The sequence below is a fragment of the Manis javanica genome, chromosome 4 (assembly GCF_040802235.1).
Source record: "Manis javanica isolate MJ-LG chromosome 4, MJ_LKY, whole genome shotgun sequence".
Lineage (NCBI taxonomy): Eukaryota > Metazoa > Chordata > Mammalia > Pholidota > Manidae > Manis > Manis javanica.
In genome coordinates, this window is record NC_133159.1 from 62670629 (window position 1) to 62692041 (window position 21413).

Sequence of the window (21413 nt, forward strand, 5' to 3'; positions counted from 1 at the left end):
TCCCAACCCGTCCCTCTAGTGTGTCAGCAGAGGAGAGTGACAGTGACTATCCCAGCTCTGTATAAGGAAAGAGGTTTTTCTCTGTGGATTACAACAGACTGGCTCTGAGATAGGGAGGAGAGACTTGACTGTGCCATAAAGGCCTCCTAATGCAAAGATCCTGGGCACAGTGTGAGATTCTTATCAAGTTCCTGTGTGCATTCAAACTTTAATAACCAAAATTCTGGGTTTCCATAGAAATGATATAGTAGATTACATTTAAAAGAAATTAAAATTTAGAACAACTAGGCTATATAGTGAGAGCAAATGAAATACTGCCTGGTACTATTATACAACATTACTAGTATAGTTGGATATCATTTCACTTGCTCCTTACAACAGCCCTGCAGACTAGGTAGCATTTCCCTGTTTCACAGATGAATGAACTGAAGCTAAAAGACCTGGACCAGTCCATCAAATACTATGAGGAAATTCTAGACTGGCTTGACTCCAGATCTTTCTCTTATGCAACAAATTTCAATTCTATGACAAAAGGTAAAAACAAACAAAAAATACATAGACAAGAAAGATATGTCTCAAGTTAAGAGAAGCTAAAATTCTATTGGTTGTACAATAAGAAAATTTGTTTTATTATAATATCCCATTTACTGATCGTGTATTGTGCTATAGCTACATTAACGCTGCAACTACATTAATGTTTAGAAGTTAAAATACTTTGGAGAAATGCCAAAAGAATCCTTTGAAGATCTTAAAGTGCATTATTTTGTTTTGTGGTTTATGCTCCTTTATTCTTTTCTTCCTCCCTATCTTCCTGCCTTACTTTTTTAAATTCTCCAATTCGGTGTAGTTTTTGCATTTTGTACTACTAAGATGACCTTTTGGAAATTGCTTGCAATTGCTGTTCCAAAAGTATTTCTCTTATTGGGAGAAAAAATTGAAGAACAGGGAAGAATATTTTCCATTGTCCCCTAGGTAGGCATAGCTTTCTTTCTGCTTATACATTCCATCCACATAACTCTAGGCCATTAATCATTGGTACTAGAAGCTATTATCTGACTTTTATATCCCCCACCCTAATAATATATCATTATTATATCATTAAGTTTCCTAAGTCAAGATCTAAGGGATAGGACTTAAGTCTCTGGGGGAAAATGATATGTTCACATGCAATTCTGAAACTTTTATACAGGAAATTTTCACACCAGTTTCTCTGATAGTTTTTAAAAAAATGCAAATAAAGAATTCTATATCTGTTCTTTTAATATTCATTTCCAATAAAACATCTTTAACCTAATAATAAACAACAGGATATCTCTTTTTGGTTGGTAAAAACAATAAGACTCCTTATACGGCAATGAATCATCTAGTGAAGTTCTTAATAATTGTTCCTTTTTCATTTGCTTACAAAAAGAGAAGTTTATATCTAGGCAATAGCTCATATTAGTAAATAGCAACATGAGCAGAATTAGTTGTTTAATAGAATTTCAAAAGTAAAAATGATTAAAAAGATACCACAAGCTTTGTTCCTACTTCTTTAAAACTACATTTATTTAAATAATTTGGGTTTGCCTTTGAATAAACTACTTTGAGTTTATTTGTCATTGTCTGCTACCCAGTGATTCCTGGTGAGGCATATCCCCTCCAGAAAAGATAATAATCAATAATGACTAGGCTTTTGGAAAACAATTATTAATGTTAAAAATGTGACATTGACTGAGTTATTCCATTAGCAAATGTTAAATATCCTATATTTACTCACCTGTAAGTCCTAAAAGAATGTAGCCCATAATGAAGAGCATGAAGACTACACAGCACAGAACATCTGTACACCTCCTAGAGAAAAAAAGCAATAAAGGATTAAAAGGTGTCCAAAATGACTTATTTACTGCACAAAATACATGAACACAGAAAAAATCATCATAATATGCCATTTTATATCCAATAATTCTGCAATGCAGTTCTGATGTATTTCTGTGAAGACATAGCAGCAATGGAGTGATCATAGTTCCACGATTTAAAAATCTCCAGAGTTCTTAGTATTCTCTCAGTTCTTTATTTGTAAGGCTTTTTAGAGATTAGGGTACACCAACATCAAATAACTATTTTTATTTGAAATTATAATTTAAGCTATTTGATTTCATGATTTTTCTTCTTCATGCCTTCCCAACATAATACAGTGAAAAAAAATTAGCCATCTTCCACACCTCCTTTCCTCCATTATCTTTCTACAGACACACAGTAAGAGTATAATTATTACATAAATTATCAGCTACATAGTTGCAACTATTCTAACAACAATGTATATCCTGCATTTTAAAAATGAAATAGCTCAAATCTGTAATTTTTCCAGCTATTCTGTAAGCTACATAGTCAAATTGGGTTTAGAGAAAATTTGGCTCATAGAAGACTCAGTGATTTGCTGAGCATCCCTGAGTCAAGCCAAGATCCAGCAGGAGTACTCCAGGTTTTCAGCTGAAGTATTTCCTATTCCCAATATTGTGTCTTGTTCAGTTTGTAAGTAGTCTGGAAGGTGGAAGATATATTTTCAAAGTGAGAAGTAATAAAACCATTCTTTATGTAAAAGTTAATAAGGAATCTATTAGTAAAGAAAAAGACCAATCTATTTGACAGGATTAAAATTGCACACAAGAGTTTTCATAGCAAAACCTCTTTGCTCTTGAGGGTATATGGACTTGCTTTAATCTTTTAGTGCAGGCACTGCTTTTCATGGTGGTAGTAGTCATAATAATGAAAAATAATTGTACAGTAACAGACAGTAATACCTTGACTGATAAAGCCCTGTGATGCCTTTACTGCTTTCACATATATAACTTCGTGAGTTGGCTGAGAATACCTCCACATTTTTAGAGGTTTAGTAACGTAAGTTGACATATTTAAGGTCCATGAGAGAAGGGTAGTTATAGAAGCAAATATCTAGGTCTCCAATGCCTAACGTTTTTCATTAGTAGTTATTCTAATAGCACTATAATTTTTGTAAAGACTCAAATTGGCCATATCTTAAACTCCACATATGTCTCAACTACTCTACCTCACAATAGGAAGTGGCTCGTTCATTAAGTTAATCATGATCAATCCAGAAATAATCATTTGTTTAAATCTGATTTCAACCCAGGGATTTTAAATTTCATTTTGATTTAAGAATTACGAGAAGAAGAAGAAAAAGAAGAGAAAAAAGTGCTCTCAATTTCTTTGGTCAACAACCATAAACCTGCTTGGGGGTGAGGGGAGTATGTGGTTCGCATCTATTCTGACACATCCTATTCAGCATCAACACAGGATCAGGTTCTCATCCTGGCAGAGCAGTTGTTAAATAGCGTGAGACCTAATAAGAAATACCTGAAGGTAAGGAACTAGGAAAGAAAACTAGAACTCTGGCATGCTTTAATTAGAAATCTTGAAGTTGTCAAAGCCCTCCTGAGTAACCATAACTACCAAGAAAAGGGAGAGAGGGATATGATCAGAAGTACCAGCCAGGTTGGACAGCTGTAATTATATAATATGTTTATATCTATATATTTATGTTAGAATATATACTGTAATACATATTTATAGTGACCTAATGTTACATAGTATTATAATGTTACATACTTATAATGTTACATAGAAAGCACAGGGAGTGGTAAACATACTAGAAAGATGAGGGAAAGAAACTTACCAATTTCAAAGGACAGGGCACAAGGAAAGAAGCAGAGATGAAAAGGAGAACTTCAAAAAGTAAAACCCACACTCTTCAGCTACTGGCACTGATGAACAGGCATCAGTTGGAGTTTTGGTTTCCTATAGGGGTTACGGCTATGATTTCTCTTCTTTTTGGGGCCAAGGACAGGCTACAGCCTTAGGGACTACATCCCCACACAGCTGATCCCCCTAGCAGCCTCTCACCACGGGATAGCGTTTCTCAATAATTCACAGCTTGAGCTGCTCAGGAATTCTGTCCCAGATTTAGGGAGGATAATGTATTCAAGTCTGGTTTGCTTTTCTGGTACAATGCTTTAGAGAAACAGCAGACCATACCCCAAAGCCAGTCTGGTTAATTTTATCTTGTTGAAACACAGAAGAATGTTGAACAAACTAAAAATTATGAATGGAAAATTCAATATCTCAAAAAGAAGGAAAGTTTTCCTGGATCAGAAAGACATTCATATTTCTGAATTGGTTCCTATAGTGATTTGATTCCCTTTGCTATTTTAGAAATTTCCTTTTAAAATAGGGGTGTGTGTGTGTGTACTTTAAGGTAATTAAAATTACAGCCATTTTTCCCACCAATTTATCTGTTTTTCTTTGCCTTAGGTATATTCTCTCCAGAAAAAGTTACTGCTTAGAAAATTACTTGAAAATTGAATTTGAACACAATATAAAATATAGCCTGGACACTATTTTGTGAGTCGGGAACATGACATAAACTTAATTCAAATTTTTAGTTGTATCCCCTTATCGCTGTGCTTTTCTTTTGATTTCAGAGCATCTGTCCCAATCCTAGGTGTTCTGTAGAAAATGACTTATTTTTAAAAACCAAGAAGTTAATTTGAATAACTTTTAAGACTCTCAAGACAGCTACTGAGGCAACTGAGTGATACCACTCATGGATGAAAATCATTCTGAAACATATTGTACTTAGAGGCCGGTCGCAGCTATACCTTGTTCTCAGTTGGGCTCATTTTTACTTTCACAGCACACACTAAGATCCACTGTAGTAAGCTTAAAATGGGTTGCATCCCACTGGGTCCCAGAAAGAAGACGGAAAAAATAGTCATAGAAAAATATGCCATAAGATCCTCCCTTACCCTCCTCCAAATCCAAGTCCAACTTTTTCAAAACAAGCAGCTCACACATTTATCAAAAAGCTATTCAAAACTTTATTCAGATGGAGCTGCCCTGGCATAAAAGTATTTGCAAAAGTTAAACTTACAAAGCACCACTGCTACTTTATATCTACTTTTCCAAATTACAAGAAGAATAGTACCCTGTCTTGCCAGTGGGTTTGAGTCCTGGGCAAGTTCACTATGGATTCAGTGTGACCAAAGAAATTGACAGCAAACGGTCTTTGGGGTGAAAGGGTTTATTACACGGCTTGTTCTCCTGGAGGTAGGTCGAGCACTAACGTCTCTGCCTCAGCCCAGAGCACTAGGCCGAGCTCTCTATATAGCACAATAATGACTTACTGCCTAAAGGTGTGGAAGTGGTAGCCTGGCAACAGGCCAGCTACATCATCAGGTGGTTTAAGTTCAGTGAGGATCCTGGCCATAGGAACCCCAACTTGCCCACAGATCCCAATAATATATGCACTTACAGATTTCCCTTTCCCTCCTATCTCTAACCCACAAATACAGTGTGCCTATGGGCACCTCAACTTAAAATGTCAGGAGTTTCCTTTCACTCCTTTTCCTAGCATATCTTTAATATTCAATTGACAATTGACAATTGACAATAATATTCACTCTTGATCCTTCTCCCAGATATGTCTTTCATCCACCCTTTCTTTTCTATTCCTGCTGCCTGGATGTAGTCCAGATTCTCTATCCTCTCTTCAAACTATTGACACAGTCTCTTAATTGGGTTCCTGCACACAGTCTCTCTCTAATCTGATTCATTCTGCACATCACCCATATCACTCACATGTGATGATGTTACTTTGTTGTTTACAAAATTGCAGTGCCTCTCCATCACCTATTAAATAATTTCCAAAATGTCTTAGCTTTAAGATTAAGAATCTACAAGTTTGCTCCTTGTTCATGCCTCAGGATAAAGCTGTCTTTCTAGCTTTATCTCCCACTGTTCATCTCACTGTGCTTCAACCACCTTGGAATTTTTCATTCATTGACTACATCATGTGCTCTCCCTTGACCACATTTAGGGCTCTCTGCTGATGTCCCCTTCAGGCTCCTCCTTTTGAGGTTACCATATGTCCCAATTTGCATGGGACAACCAGGCTTTATAAATAATGTCCTGTAGTAACCATTATCAAATGGTCCCTTTTACTCCAAAGTGCCTCTGTGTGGCTCTCTACCCTACCTATAAAATTCCATTCTTCATATGATCAGATCCCCTTCGTTTTTTCTTTTTCTTTTCTTTTCTTTTCTTTTGGTATCATTAATCTACAATTGCATGAGGAACATTATATTTACTAGACTCCCCACATCACCAAGTCCACCCCACAAACCCCATTACAGTCACTGTCCGTCAGTGTAGTAAGATTTGTGTATGGGGTTAGACAATGATCCAGTTTCATTCTCCTACATGTAGCTGTCCAGTTTTGCCAACACCAGCTGTTGAAGAGGCTGTCATTTCCCTTTGTATGTCCATGGCTCCTTTATCGTACATTAATTGACCATGTATGTTTGGATTAATATCTGGACTCTGTACCCTGTTCCACTGGTCTGTGGGTCTGTTCTTGTGCCAGTACCAAATTGTGTTGATTACTGTGGCTTTGTAGTAGAGCTTGAAGTTGGGGAGCAAGATCCCTCCCACTTTATTCTTCCTTCTCAGAATTGCTTTGGCTATTCGGGGTCTTTGGTGGTTCCATATGAATTTTAGAACTATTTGTTTCAGTTCGTTGAAGAAGAATGCTGTTGGTATTTTGATAAGGATTGCATTGAATCTGTAGATTGCTTTAGGCAGAATGGCCATTTTGACAATATTAATTCTTCCTAGCCAAGAGCATGGGATGAGTTTCCATTTGTTAGTGTCCTCTTTAATTTCTCTTATGAGTGTCTTATAGTTTTCAGGGTATAGGTCTTTCACTTCTTTGGTTAGGTTTTTTCCTAGGTATTTTATTTTTTTTGATGCAATTGTGAATGGAATAGTTTTCCTGATTTCTCTTTCTGCTAGTTCATCATTAGTGTATAGGAAAGCCACAGATTTCTGTGTATTAATTTTGTACCCTGCAACTTTGCTATATTCTGATATTACTTCTAGTAGTTTTGGATTGGAGTCTTCAGGGTTTTTTATGTACAATATCATGTCATCTGCAAATAGTGACAGTTTGACTTTTTCTTTACCAGTCTGGATGCCTTGTATTTCTTTGTGTTGTCTGATTGCCATGGCTAGGACCTCCAGTACTAGTTGAATAACAGTGGGGAGAGTGGGCATCCCTGTCTTGTTCCTAATCTTAGCAGAAAAGCTTTCCACTTCTCACTTTTAAGTATGATGTTGGCTGTGGGTTTCTCATATATGGCCTTTATTATGTTGAGGTACTTGCCCTCTATACCCATTTTGTTGAGAGTTTTTATCATGAATGGCTGTTGAATTTTGTCAAATGCTTTTTCAGCATCTATGGAGATGATCTTGTGGTTTTTGTCCTTTTTGTTGATGTGGTGGATGATGTTGATAGATTTTTGAATGTTGTACCATCCTTGCATCCTGAGATGAATCCCACTTGGTCATCGTGTATGATCCTCTTGATTTATTTTTGAATTCGGTTTGCTAATATTTTGTTGAGTGTTTTTGCATCTATGGTCATCAGGGATACTGGTCTGTAAGTTTCCTTTTTTGCGGGGTCTTTGCCTGGGTTTTGGTATTAAAGTGATGCTGGCTTCATAGAATGAGTTTGGAAGTATTCCCTTCTCTTCTATTTTTTGAAAAACTTTAAGGAGAATGGGTATTATGTCTTCTCTGTATTTCTGATAAAATTCCAAGGTAAATCCAACTGGCCTGGGGGTTTTGCTCTTGGGTAGTTTTTTGATTCCCGATCCAATTTTGTTGCTGGTAATTGGTCTGTTTAGATTTTGTTTCTTCCTTGGTCCGTCTTGGAAGGTTGTATTTTTCTAGGAAGTTGTCCATTTCTTCTAGGTTTTCCAGCTTGTTAGCATATAGATTCTCATAGTATTCTCTAATGATTCTTTGTATTTCTGTGGGTCTGTCGTGATTTTTCCTTTCTTGTTTCTGATTCTGCTGATGTGTGTAGATTCTCTTTTTCTCTTAATAAGTCAGATCCCCTTCTTTTTCAGGGCTGAATAATCATCCATTGTGTGTACATACTACATTTTAAAAATCCCTTCATTTGTCAATGGCATTTATATTGTTTCCACACATTAGCAATTGTGAATAATGCTGTAGTGAACACGGGAGTGCAGATATCTATTTGCAATCTTGATTTCAGTTCTTTTAGATGTGACACCATGGATGAACCAAGAGAGTATTATGCTAAGCAAAGTAAGCCAGTCACTGAAGGACAAATACAGCATAATTCCACCTAAAATGAGATAACCAAAACAGTCCAACTCATAGAAACAGAAAGTTGAGTGCTGGTTACCAGTTTCCAGTAGGGAGGCAAATGGGAGCTGCTGTTCAATGGGCATGTTTCAGGTATGCAAAATGAGTAAGTTCTAGAGATCTGCAGTATAACATTGTGCCTCTAGGTTACAACACTGTATTGGGTGCTTAAAATTTGTTGAGAGGGTAGATCTCATGCTAAGTGTTCTAACCACAGTTAAAAAAATATGTCCACAGCAAAGAAAACATTATAATCATTGCTAGCCCTCTATGTATAAGAATATACTTGTTCAATGTCATATGATATTTGAATTAAACATTTTGCTAAGAATAAACTTGTGTATCAAGTAAATGAATGTAGATGTAAATAAGAATCTAAAAATTAAAAAAAATGTTAATACTGTCCATCAAATCAGTTCAAATATCACCACCTCCATGAAGTTTTCAACTAGAAGAAATCCTCTACTCTCTGTAGACATACAGAAATTTTGTTTGTGCATCTTTAAGGCAAGTATCTTCCATCTATTATAAAACAGACCAGGAGGTGGCAAACTACACCCCCTAGGCCTGCTGCCTGTTTTTGTACAGCTTAAGAGCTAAGAATGTTTTTACATTTCTAAGTGGTTTAAAAAAAAATCAGAAAAAGAGTACTGTTTTGTAATATATGGATTATACAAAATTCAAATTTTAGTGTCTATAAATAAGGATTTCTGAAAAATAGCCATACTATTCATGTATAGATTGTCTATGACTACTTTTGTGTTATAATGGCTGGGTTGTTATAAAGTTGCAATAGAAATCATCTGGATTGCAAAGCCTAAAATATTTACTAACTGGATTTTTATAGAAAAAGTTTGTCAACCTCTAACCTAGGCCATAAAGACCTCTATGGCAGCATGTAGCACAGAGCTTCGCATGCTACAAACATATAGCAATCGATATTTCATGAGTGATTAGTAAGACACACCTCTGACAGGCTGATGCATTGTAAGCAGGATCTGGTGAAATTCAAAGTGCTGTGTTTCAAATTTCAGATTTTGTGGTGGGAGAACCCCTGTATGGTGAATGTGTTTTCTAGGGGGTCAATTTTTTGGTCAGTCTTAGAACCACCACCTGGACATTACTGTCTCCGGTAAAATAAATCACACACACACACACCACCTATTAGATTAAATTAGGAGGTAATAAGAGAGTTTTGTTTAAGTGCCTATTTCAGTTTCATACCAGGCCTCATTCTCCAACAGCTGTCACTGTGTTTCCTTTTCAGGGACAGCTTTCTACCTTCAGTCAGAAACAGATTCATTTGCTGGTTTTCTGACATTGTGGCAGATAAAATTTCAGTGGCATCAACCATCCAGAAAGGTCATTAATATCAAGTATTAAAGCAAGAATGGAAGTCCTAAAAGTCATTATTCTTTGCCAGATCATCCATTTGTGCCTAATGAGTCAGTTTAGGGACTGTCCACTGCCCGTGATTCCAGTTGGATGATCAATCACCGCTCATTCAAAAGTTCTTGGTGTCATCTGGGTACATCTGTCTACAACATGGCTGTATTTATAACTCACAGTTTAGACACATTGCTCCTCTGTGGTTCTGCCAGCACCTGCATGATGCCATTAAGCTGTCTGTTAGCACTTAGAGTCTTACTGCACAAGTCATTCCAGGAAACGAAATGACTGCTTCACTTCCCAGAGGCTTTATTAGAGGATAGAGCATTTTGGGGCCATACTGCAATCTTCACCAAGATACACTTGGCAAATTACAGAGTGTGGCTTCAGTTGGACAGATCATCTGCGATGATGCTTGTTAGTCAGCAGACTCAAAATATTTGCAGCTATTTGAGGGTAAAGTTCCATGTAAGTGAAAAATACTTTACCTCTCTATTCCTCCACCCTTTACTGTTAGTGGAGAACCTGGCAATTTTGTAAGAGGAGCATTTTCTAAGAGCTTTTTTAATTAAACAGGTTAATTGTATCCTTCCCCCTTGCTTCTGGCTTCTCTTCTCCTTCCCAGACACTCTGTCTAAAATTCTCTATTGTTCTGTTCCTGCAGCTTTAGATTATGCCATGCACCATTTTAGTGTGTGTGTGAAAGCTGAGGTTTTAAAAATAAGCAAGTTACATCAGCCATTTCTACAAGACCAATAGCAGATTAAAGATCATTTCAGAGATTTCTACTGTTACTCAATCAGAAACTTATAGGAAGGCACAAATGGGCTTTTAATTACAGGAAAACTTGTTTTCTCAGGTGTCCAATCTTAATGCAAGTTTTTCAAGTCTCTCAAAATTTTTAAGGATGGCTTTAAGGTTACATTTATCTTAGAAGATAATTCTGGCATCCAGTTTTTGAGAAAGGACTGCTGGTTTTGTGGGAATTTTATTTTTTGGACACATTTTAAACTTGCTGAAAATAAAACATTCCAAATAACTTGATATCTAGGGAATTATAGGATGATATCGACAATGTCTTTCAAATATATTAGATCATATAAGATGATATTTGGTATTGTACCTGTTTTATTTAGTTCTTCTATATTAGATCTTAAAAGCTTCCCTACACTTTATGGTTGATCTCTTCTTCCATTCTGTTTGCATTTAGGTTCTACTGCCTTGAGAAAGTAGCTGTACCTGGCTATGATACATATTTTCTATTTATAAAGGGGATATAAAACCTCATTTGCTTATATAGACATGTTTAATTGATGTTTATATAAATGCCTCTTTTGTTTAAAGCAGGATAAGATCAGACAAAATTGGTCTAACTATGGTATTCATCATCTGTATAAAACTTGCATAATATCAAGAATCTATCAATGAGAGGAACTCACTCAGTAAATTTCTAGTAAAGTGAGAGGTGGATCATAGTTATTTCCTAGGTTACATTTGGCACCGTGGACCAAAAATACTACATAGGAGAGATGTTTGAGAGTCAGCTTAGAACAGCCTTGGGACATTAGTCCAAAATTACCAACTAAGTTTACAGGGAATCCTCATCAGTTTAGACTGCTCTTTAACTTTGGGATAAGTTAGAATCCCTTCTACATAGAAACAGAGTAGGTGGTCAAAAGTATTTGTTGCAACGATGAAGTTCTGAAAATTCTCATGAGTGGGATGGCTATTTAATACAGCTATTAAAATAAAAAACTCATGTCTCCTAATAATATGATAAAAAGTTAATATTTTTAGTAATCAAAGGCATGTACATTAAAATGAGATTACAATTTGTCACCCAAAATTTTAATTAAAAAAAAATATTGCCTACTTGTGATGGAAGCTTTAGAAAATTGCATGCCCTTTGATCTAGTGATTTCCTTTCTAGTAATTTACACCATGGAAATATATACAAAAGAAGCAAGAGTTAATAAGGGCTTAAAACCACTGTTTTTAATAAAGAAAAGTTTGAAACAAGTTTTAGAACAATAATTATATGAAAACATGTTTATAATACATTGAGTAAAAATCATTATAGAACATGTAGTATGGTAATATGTGTTAATATATATGTATGTAAATGATTAACAGGACAAAAGAATATATTTAAAAAGTGAGGTTATCTCTGGGTGATATGATTGTATGTGATTCTGTTTTTCCTCTTTGACTTTTTTCTATTTTTTCAAAACTTCCATAATGGACACAAATTAAATTTGTAATAAGAGCAAAAATCTAAGACTCATGGACTGCATCTGACAACCACAGATAAAGAGTTGACTTATCTCATTATACTAATTTATTTCTGATCCCCTCAAAATATGTTTAAAAAATAAGCTTTTTCTCTTTGATTTTTTTCTTGTTCACTATGATTGAAATTAAAAACAAATTTTTTAAATTCTTTAAACAAAAAATAGTTTTAAAAGTACATGAGGGGATGAGAGATTGTTGCCTTATTAATCTTTCTCATTGCTTGACATTCACAAGGGGGAACAGAATTGAAAATACACATCCATAAATGTCTTATTAAAACATCTTACAAATCACATCTTCATCTACCAATGCACAATGCAATACTCTCATGAGTTTTATAAGATACAGACCCCCTAATTCTTGTTTGAGGCACAGCACAGAATGAAAACAGCAATAGCCTTTAAACTTTTGTTAGTCTTTCATTAATCTTCATGCTTGATATTGTGTCTCTTTTGTCATTTCCTTTCCATGTCTTTAGCAAACTTGAGTAATGAAGACACCTCTGTTATTTTCCTTAAAATAATACTGGTTCAGGGGTGACCTCAGAACTTTCACCCTGCTTATAGGGTGCTTTATTATCTCTATACCAATCTTTATCAGGATGCCCTACAATCATCTTTGTACTTTCAGAACAAGAAGTAAAACTAGTTTTGGAAATCATTTTAGCAATGCAATCACCTCAATCTTAAAATATTTTTATACTTACAATTGTTTAAGTGTCCATTAGATAAAAGAGAATATTTGAAATGATTTTAAATAAGATTGTATGAGGAACTGGAAATAGGAGTTGCTTCAAAGAGCTGTGTGTCTGGGAAGAGGTGAGGGAGATCTGATTTTCACTGTATATCCTGTTGTAACTTTTAAATTCTGCATCAAACACATGTAATAACCAAAAATAACCAATTTCTAAAACATGAAGTCATTTGAGTATTTGGCATCTCTTAGAAATAGAAAAAGAACCTGAGAAATAATGTCAACTGCTAGCCATTAAGATGAGTGAAGTCAGGGAAGAAATTAACTTAATTTAATATAAATTAAGCTATACCTATGTGAATATAAAGTCATTAGGGGTATACTCCAAGTAAAATCCTTTATTGGGCTTATAGATTTACCTACTAATTTGGATTGAAAGATTGAATCTTGGCTATTATGATTTAAATTGTACATGTGTAAAATAAAATTTCCCCATCATAAACATTTTTTACTTATTTGTTTTGGCAATTATTTCACTTTTAGAGGAAAACAATAAATGCAACATATCTGTCTTAAGTAATATTAAGCATTATATTAGTTTGCTGTTGGTAAACTTTACTGTAAAAATGGGAGATCTCTACTGATTTTATTTAGACAGAGAAATTAACAGATTTGTGAGATGGTAAAGTAAGGGATGAGTTTTCAGGACTTGTCCATAGCAAAAAAGCAGAGGCATTCAACATGTCCACTGAATGAATAAGCCAAAGATTATATAATGAACATTAGATATTAATATATTGTAAGACACTTTCAAAAATGCATAAAAATGCTGTCTCTCTTCTCAAAGTGTTCAACAAAACAATTCCAATCATTTGTCAAGAGCTTGAAGTAGTAGATAAACTGCTCTTTCTTTTCTGCAACTATTTGCCAATACATTTTATTCTGTAAGCTGTTTACTATAACAAAGTACTAACAGAAGGATAGGGTAATTGTTATTAATTTTGAAAAGGACTTAAAGTTTTTAGGGTTTTTAAGATAATGCTGAATGTTTTCCAAATGTTCACTGATTTGGAATTATTAAATACAGTCTCTGTGTAATCAAATTTAAATCTGAACATTAATGTATCAGGAATGTGTTCAATTGCAAATATCACAAAACTTACAGCAGAACCAGTGGCTTAAATTCCAAGGAATTTACTTGTCTCATATGACAAGCAGTCCTGCAGCTGACAGTCCTAAGTGAGTGTGGTGCACCATTCAGTGGTGCTGTTGGAACCTGACTCATTTCATCTTTCTGTGCCCCTCTTCCTTGGCTTGTAGACATATATCTTCATGCTGTACCTCATGTCCTAAGTTGACTGCTACACTTAAGATACCTAAATCTCTTCAATAAAGCCTTTTCTTTTTCTTTAGAAAAGAAGGTCCTTCCTGGCAGACTTCCCCTTTAGCTCATTGGCCAGAATTGAGTCTCATGGCCGTCCTCACCTGGGAAGTGGTTAGGAAAATTGAGTGTTTGGCTTTTCGGCTTCTATAATAGAGAAGGTGCAAAGGAAGATGGTTTGGAATGGATGTTCAGGGATAAAAATTACAGAATATACCACAGCTATTGATGAGATTTATTTAAATAATCATAAAAAACAGTAAGACTTTCCTATTCTAATTATTTCCAGTCAACCCAATGGATTATACCAAAGAATGTGTTTTTCTCTGCAACTATTACTATTAAATAGTATATGTATTTTTTAAGATTATACAAAACAACAAATGCAAAGGCCCTAAGAGCAATTAATAGGAGGTTGTACTGGGAGCTGGTGAATGTGAACAAAACATAGAAAAGGGAATGAGTAAAACAAGAGGTTGGTACATGGAATGAGAGAGTAGTCCTCAGTTGGGACTTGTCTATCAAGGAAATCCACAGTTACCCTATTTTGTATGTTAAAGGAATTGACAGTTCATGACTCACTTTGATATATATTATCTCATTTGAATCACTAACCTCTGTAAAGCTGATAGGAGAGCTATTAGTAACACATTATTTTACAAATTAGGTAACTGCTGACCACAACTTCAGTTCATTTTCTACTAAAAGTTCTTGAATAGTGGAGTAATATATCAAAAACAGTATGTTAGATTGATTTGACACCAGGATGGAGAAGGAATTGGGATAAAGCATGTGATGAGAAGGATGAGAATTAGGCAAATAAGGGCTGACCTAGGATGGTGGGCAGGCGGGAGAGAATGAAGCCAGGGCCAGTCCTGCTCCATCATCATCACCCGCCTCCCATGCTTGTCATGGAGGGTCGCCAGGATACTGTGAAGATAAATGCCACAGCATGGAGAGAGTTTACAGCTCAACAAAAATGCACCATGGACTGGAATGGAAGTGAATAGGTTTCTCCCTAATTGTTTTGACACAGAGGGAGAAAAGCACATAAATCTTTGGGCACCAAATCTTATATTTCATCTCTCCTACAGTCTTCAAGGTACTCTGTTTCTAGTACATCAACCTGATAAAAATATATTTTCTCTGAGATTTTGGAGATCAAAAAGCCTTATTTTTCAGTTTCCTGCTGTGATGGAGTTGGCTGACACCTGTCTTTTCTATGATGGATGTAAAGGGTTGCTCCATTGTTGGTTTAATCCCCAAGGCCACATCAGAGGAGCAGGGCCATGAATGCTCCTGGACATGGACTGTCCACCACTAACAAGACATGAGACAAGTCATTGAACTGTGCTGTTTGTAGCTGCTGTCGACTGCACGTCAGTGGGCAGAGGCAGGGTAACAGAGAAGCAGACACAAGAAGGCAGGGCAAACCCAAGAGGTGCTGAGCTGGAAAGAGATTTAAAGAAGAAAAGAAATGAAAGAATGCCGTAGAGCTCCTGAGGAAAATAAGAGCAATTAAGGTAAAGAGAAGAGGAAAAAGAAGAAAAGGAGAAGAGGAGGAGAAAAAAAAAATCAGAAGAGGTGACAGAGAAACAAGATCAAGATCGAGAAAAATGCAGAGAAAGAATAACTGTGATATAAGAAAAGGAAACACATAGAGGCCATACGTACGGAAATGTACTGAAATCTGTTTGGGTTTGGAGAATATCTAAAAGCAGATATACACATCCAATTATAAAAGTAGCATTTTATATGTGTGCAAAAGGAAATAGGGAGGTGGAGAATGCTTAGTAAATTACCTGAAATTTAATTTCTTTACTTTTCCTTTATAGTTTAAGTTATTGTAACAGTCAAATAATAAAAGTTGTACACTAGAGCAACGTTCAAGGGCATCTCTTCTTTGTATCTATTGTTCACCTCCTTAAAACATTTCTGGTTAATTCCTTTTTAATACTACTGTTATTTTCAGCAGCCAAAAAGCCACTCAACAGACCCACGTCTCTCCCATTAATACACTTGGGGAATCTACCTTGATTTCTTATCTGTGTAGCCTGTCCCCAGAAGGGTTACTGTTAGGACTACCTCCAATCCAACGCTGATAAATGCTGAGTAACAAGAAACCAGCATTACCTTTCATACTTTGATGCAAAAACTGTGTGCATTTAGTGGCAGTTCATTATTAAAAGCTGGGAGATTTGCAGACTCTCACCCTTACTTAACCTTTCAGTTACTGGATAAATATGCTGAAGTGCATGGAGGAGCAGCCTGTCCTTAGATTTTAATTGGCTCTGGGGTTGCAGTAGCAGCAATAATAGCTGAGATACTGCCTAAAGACTTAAGAAGGCCAAAATCAAATATGCTGGGCACAAGAAGGACTTGTTTAATAGATGCAAGTATTTGGAAAACTAACTGTCACTCCTAAAACTCTTTTCTCAGGGAATCATCAAGGAACTCTGAGCCATCTCTGACTCTTCATCCTCACTTCTGTCTAGGTCAGCGGTAGCTTTTCAGAATTTCAATCCATCAAATTCAGTCTTAAATTTAGACTGCATATTAATATGATTGCTTCATCTTAGTTTGTGTTCACTAAGAATTTTCCCAGAAGAATAAAGTCTTAATTTTAAGTAGTTGAACTGCATCTTTTAGTCATTCCTTTCTGCTTCATCATGCTGCAAATAGAGGGGAAGATACTCAAAATACAACCTCTTCTCAATCTGGGCTTTCTCCTTGAGGTAAAGATTGCCTTGAGAATCACAATCTGAGAATTTAGGTTCTGTGTAAAGCTAACACCTGGCAAATCTCTTAATACCCCTTACCTTAGTCTCCAGCAAAAGTTATTTCTATCCACAATGCAGTTAAAGAGCAGAAGATGAATTATGCAACATCTGTAAAGCTCCCCATAGTCAGGAGTGTGTGTCCATGAATGTGTGCTTAGGAAGCACAAGGAAAAGCAGAAAACCAGAACTTTGACATAGATTGAACTGTAAAGTGTTACCACCATATAAATCCATATGCAAAAGTTTAATTAAAAAGCTTTAGGGCCAGAAACAATTTGTACTATTCTAAAATATCTTCACTTTTCTACCATCTATGGCCTGAAATCTCCCAGTAATATTTAATATTGGTTCTTGTTTTACTAGGCAGGACACTTAAATATGACATACTTTCAGTGTACCCCCGAACATGGGTTTCCCAGGAAACCATAATTAACCACCCCTCTATCCTCAAAATCCTCTTTTACCTGGTCTTCCAGAAAAATACTCTCACACACACACCTTTTCCATCTCTTCTGCTCCTTACTCTTCTTCCTGGTCTGTTCTTTCTTTGCCTCCATCTTAATGTTGGCAGAATCTCAGCATTCTCTTTTCTGAACTACCTCATCTTCCAACTCTTTTTGCTAATCTAAGGTGATCTCATCTATATCACGGTTTCCAAGGCTTTCACTGTGAAGAACCGTATCTTTCTCCTGAATGCTAGTGCTTCATTTTAAATTCAAATGTCCAAAACTGAATTCACTCTTGCTCCTAGAAGTCCAAACATTTACTCTTTTCCTTGACTACTTCTACCTACACAAACTAAAAATCCTGCCATTCTTGACTCCTTTCTCATCCCCCACTTCTAGAGGATTGCCATTTTTCCATCATACAGTGTTTTCTTTATTTCTTTCCAATCTCACTTCCACTGTCTAGGTTGAAGCCTCATCATCTCTTGTCTGAACTGATACCACAGCCTCCAAAGAGCATCGTATACTCTCTGACCCATCTCCCACTCTTTATAAAGTACAGAACTTGACATGTAAATCCATTGGTCAGAACCTCTTAAGATCCTCAATTGCTTATAAAATAAAATCCAAACAACTTAGTCTGGCCCGTACTAAGCTCCTCAAAATTATTTTCTAAATAATTCCCTCAAATCTTAGTGCCTTTTATTTGGTTGAACCATACAAAATTTCTGATATTTAACTGTTTTGACCTTTAAAAAATGGCTATTTCACATGGCTCAACTAATAATGTCTTTTCTCTGTCTTGAATTCCCTTTCACCCTTACTACCTGTCAAAATATCAAGACCTGGCTTAAATGTTACCTCCTCTGGGAAGCAATTATTGGCCACATTGGGTTAAAAAGTGGATCCCTCTTTTGAGCTCCCTCACCAACTTTGTCTACCTCTGCAGCAGCGCACTCTTTTAATTATTTATATGTATTTGTCTCTGCCACTAGAATATGGGAAACTTGAAGGTAGAACCTGGGACTTAATTATCTCTACATCTTTATTTCTAGCACAGTGTCTAATTAGAAGTTAATAAGTATTTGTTGAATGAATAGACTTCCTTCTGAACTTGTATACAAAGAAACTGGTAGATCTTTTGCTTAAAATGGGAGTAGGGATAGTATTCTAATTTAATACAGAATATTTCTTCCCTCTTTTTCTGTCATCTTCCCCCTTTTGCTTCCTATGAGATATTTTCTTCTCCCAGATGGATTTCATGTGGCTATGAAACAAATGACCACACAGTACCAAACACAGGGCCACAGTGATTCCTGCTATGCATGTGCAGCCCGCATGAAAGCAGAGGTATGCGGCTCAACCAGCAAGCTCTGGGAGGCAGCAAGCTGACATACGCAGTAGCCTCAGGGTAAATGATTCCTTAGCGATCCAAAGATTGTTTCTGGTAACATTCAAACCATAATCTTCCTACCCCCAAAAGCCTCAGGGATCAATGAAAATACATGGAGTGCATTCATAGGCATTGCAAAATGTACAGGAGGCATTTTATAGCAGACTTTTTTTGCAGCCTAATTATGCTGAAAGACATTGTATCTCTAGCATTTAACAAATTTGTGAAATCAGTGATTAAGAAAACAAAATCCCAAGAGCAATAGAAATAGAAGAAATGAATTCTGTACTTTAAAGAATGGACTTCACATGACTAGAATATTAAATCTCAGAGCTTGGAATATTACATATTCAAAATTATGGTTTTAGACTGAGAGATTAGGAATGCTCCAATTTTTCAGTCATCTCTGATAACAAGAAGGTGGCTCCTTGGCTTGGACTGATCCAGGTACAGGTAGGATGTACAAGACAAAAGCTGATCTATGGAAGAGCCAGGAAAGGCCAGGAGCACAAAGGGCCTTAGACGCAGGAAGGACTTACACCAGAGCTGAGAGACCTTTCCCCAGCCAGTTTTCCTATGTATTAACAAAATGGAATTGAGAAGTAGCACCACAGTCATAGTGTTCTGATGCCTACATATGATTGGTTGCTGAAATTTATGACAGTTGGAAAATTATGTATAGCCAAATTCCTTAGTAGGATTCAGTCACTTATTTTCAATTAATGTTTCTGTGGTTATCATAAACCTCTTGAACACACAATTAAGGATAGATTCTTAAACAAGGGGGATGCACACATCATTTAAAAATACTATCCTGGTTGAGTGCTTACTCTGATAATGTTCACATATATTGTGTTCAATCATAAAAGAGTTAACAATTCAAAATAAAATAAAAACATTATCCTGGTGGGCAGAGTGAGCATCCCAGGTGTCCTATTCAGTTCAGGTTGCTATAATGCAATACCATAGACCATAGACAGGGTAGCTTAAACACAGACACTTACTTCTCACAGTTCTGGAGGCTGGAAGTCTGAGATCAGGGCACCAGTACAGTCAGGTTCTTGTGGAAGCTCTCTTTCTGACTCACAAATAGTTGCCTTGCTGTATCTTCATATGAGCTAGCTCTCTGGTCTCTTCTAATAAGGGCACTAACCCCATCAATGAGGACCCCACCTCATAACCTCCTCTGAACCTAACTACCTCCAAAGGCCCCAGCTCCAAGTATCACTGAGACAGTAGGACTTCAATATAAACCTTTGTGGGGGGACACAAATGTTTGGCCCATGACATCAGATAAGTAGCATTTCTCATAGCACGGTACCAGAATAGAACTATTCCAGTTTAGGTATGCCATCCCTTTTTTATACATTAAAATTTATTTCTAAAAATATAGTTAAAGGAGTTCATTGAAATCTGTGACATAGACTTAAAGTAATATACATGTTTAAACATTTGACTTTTGTGAGTAGATATTTAATTTTAAGCAAGGTGATCTGGTTTGTTTTATCCAAGAGCAAAGATAAGTAAGTCAACTAAAATAGAGTTCCATGACACGCACATATGGGCTTCATATACTGACGTAAGTTTTCATGTCCTTGAACCTCAGGATAAATAAAGTCCTGGAAAAGACTAAAGAACATCAGGTAGAAATGCCAGGTTAACCCACACTGTCCTCTGGCTTTCAATGCAGAAGCATCATCCTTGGCTAGCTCTTGAATATTCTACTTTAAACTTCAGTTTTGGTCCAAAGCTTCTGGCCAGCACCAATTTTTGTGGCTCCCCTGTTGCACAGTCTCCTTGGTATTCTTGGCAGATGTCTTATATGGAGAAGTGAGCACTGAATACACTGAAGGGCAAAAGCCTGCTTCCTATTCTTTAGCACCAGCATTCAAAGTTAATCCAGCATTTCCCATTCCAAATACCCAGTCCAGATCTCACCCCCAACACACATCTCCCCACACCATATTTTCAAGGCCTTTCTGGATCTGCAAATCTGAAAAATCTTCAGACATGCGTGCTTAGTTAACAAAAGTACATCAGGACTACCAAATGAGAAGGCCTCCTCAGAAATCTAGGAATGCTGACATTTAGATGCTAGCCTGGTAAATAGTGCATTATGTTGATTTTTATTTAGCCCCATATGATTCTATGGAGACTTCTGTGTGCTTTGGGATACATTAGTATTTGTACAAAAGAGAAATATAACTTTTCCTTATTCTTTTTACTTCAAACTGTGGGCGAAGACATCTTCTCTGAATATATGAGCAGTAGACAAGAGATAGCATTTGTCCTAGATGCCCTATCAACTCAGATGATAGAAAAATTTATAAACTTGATCCCTGGCTCAAAGGTTTCTTGAGATTTGGTGTGAAGGTTTTCTAGCTTGATTTTATTTGTAGCATGAACCTCAATAATACCTCTCAATCTACTTCTTCTTAGAGGTGAAGAAAGTTTTTCAACTTTATTAAAATATTTTTATTATTGATTTATTTAAATCATCACCAGTTCTTCCAAGAGCAGTGAAGGAAAAGGATTTTAGCCCAAGAACCTAGATCTGTCCTTTATTCTCTTGTATTTTATTCTGTAGACCCCAAAGGAGGCAAGCCTACCAATTCTTTCCTGCCTCCCTGCCAACATTCTTCTGGCAGGAGAGACAAAGTTGTTTGTGTTGAACTCTAGTAATGGGCTCAGCTTGGACTGCCTTGGACCAGGCATATCCTAGCTTTCTTACACTGGAATGGATCATAGAGAATAGGCAGTAAAATGATTGCCTATCAGGAGAAGGTCAGCAGAAAGCTTTGAAAAAT

General features: G+C 36.3%; 1 protein-coding gene across 5 annotated transcripts in view; it reads right to left on the minus strand.

Annotated features, from left to right (window-relative positions):
* Positions 1–21413, minus strand: part of SLC44A5 (solute carrier family 44 member 5) — a 359314-nt gene that overhangs the window by 88014 nt on the left and 249887 nt on the right. For 4 of the 5 annotated variants that reach the window (XM_073234136.1, XM_073234137.1, XM_073234138.1 and 1 more), the window contains one exon: positions 1760–1833. In XM_073234136.1, the coding sequence (XP_073090237.1) occupies positions 1760–1833 (74 nt within the window). Of the gene's footprint in view, positions 1–1759; positions 1834–21413 lie in introns of those variants that run through there. The other variant, XM_073234139.1, reaches the window with a different exon arrangement.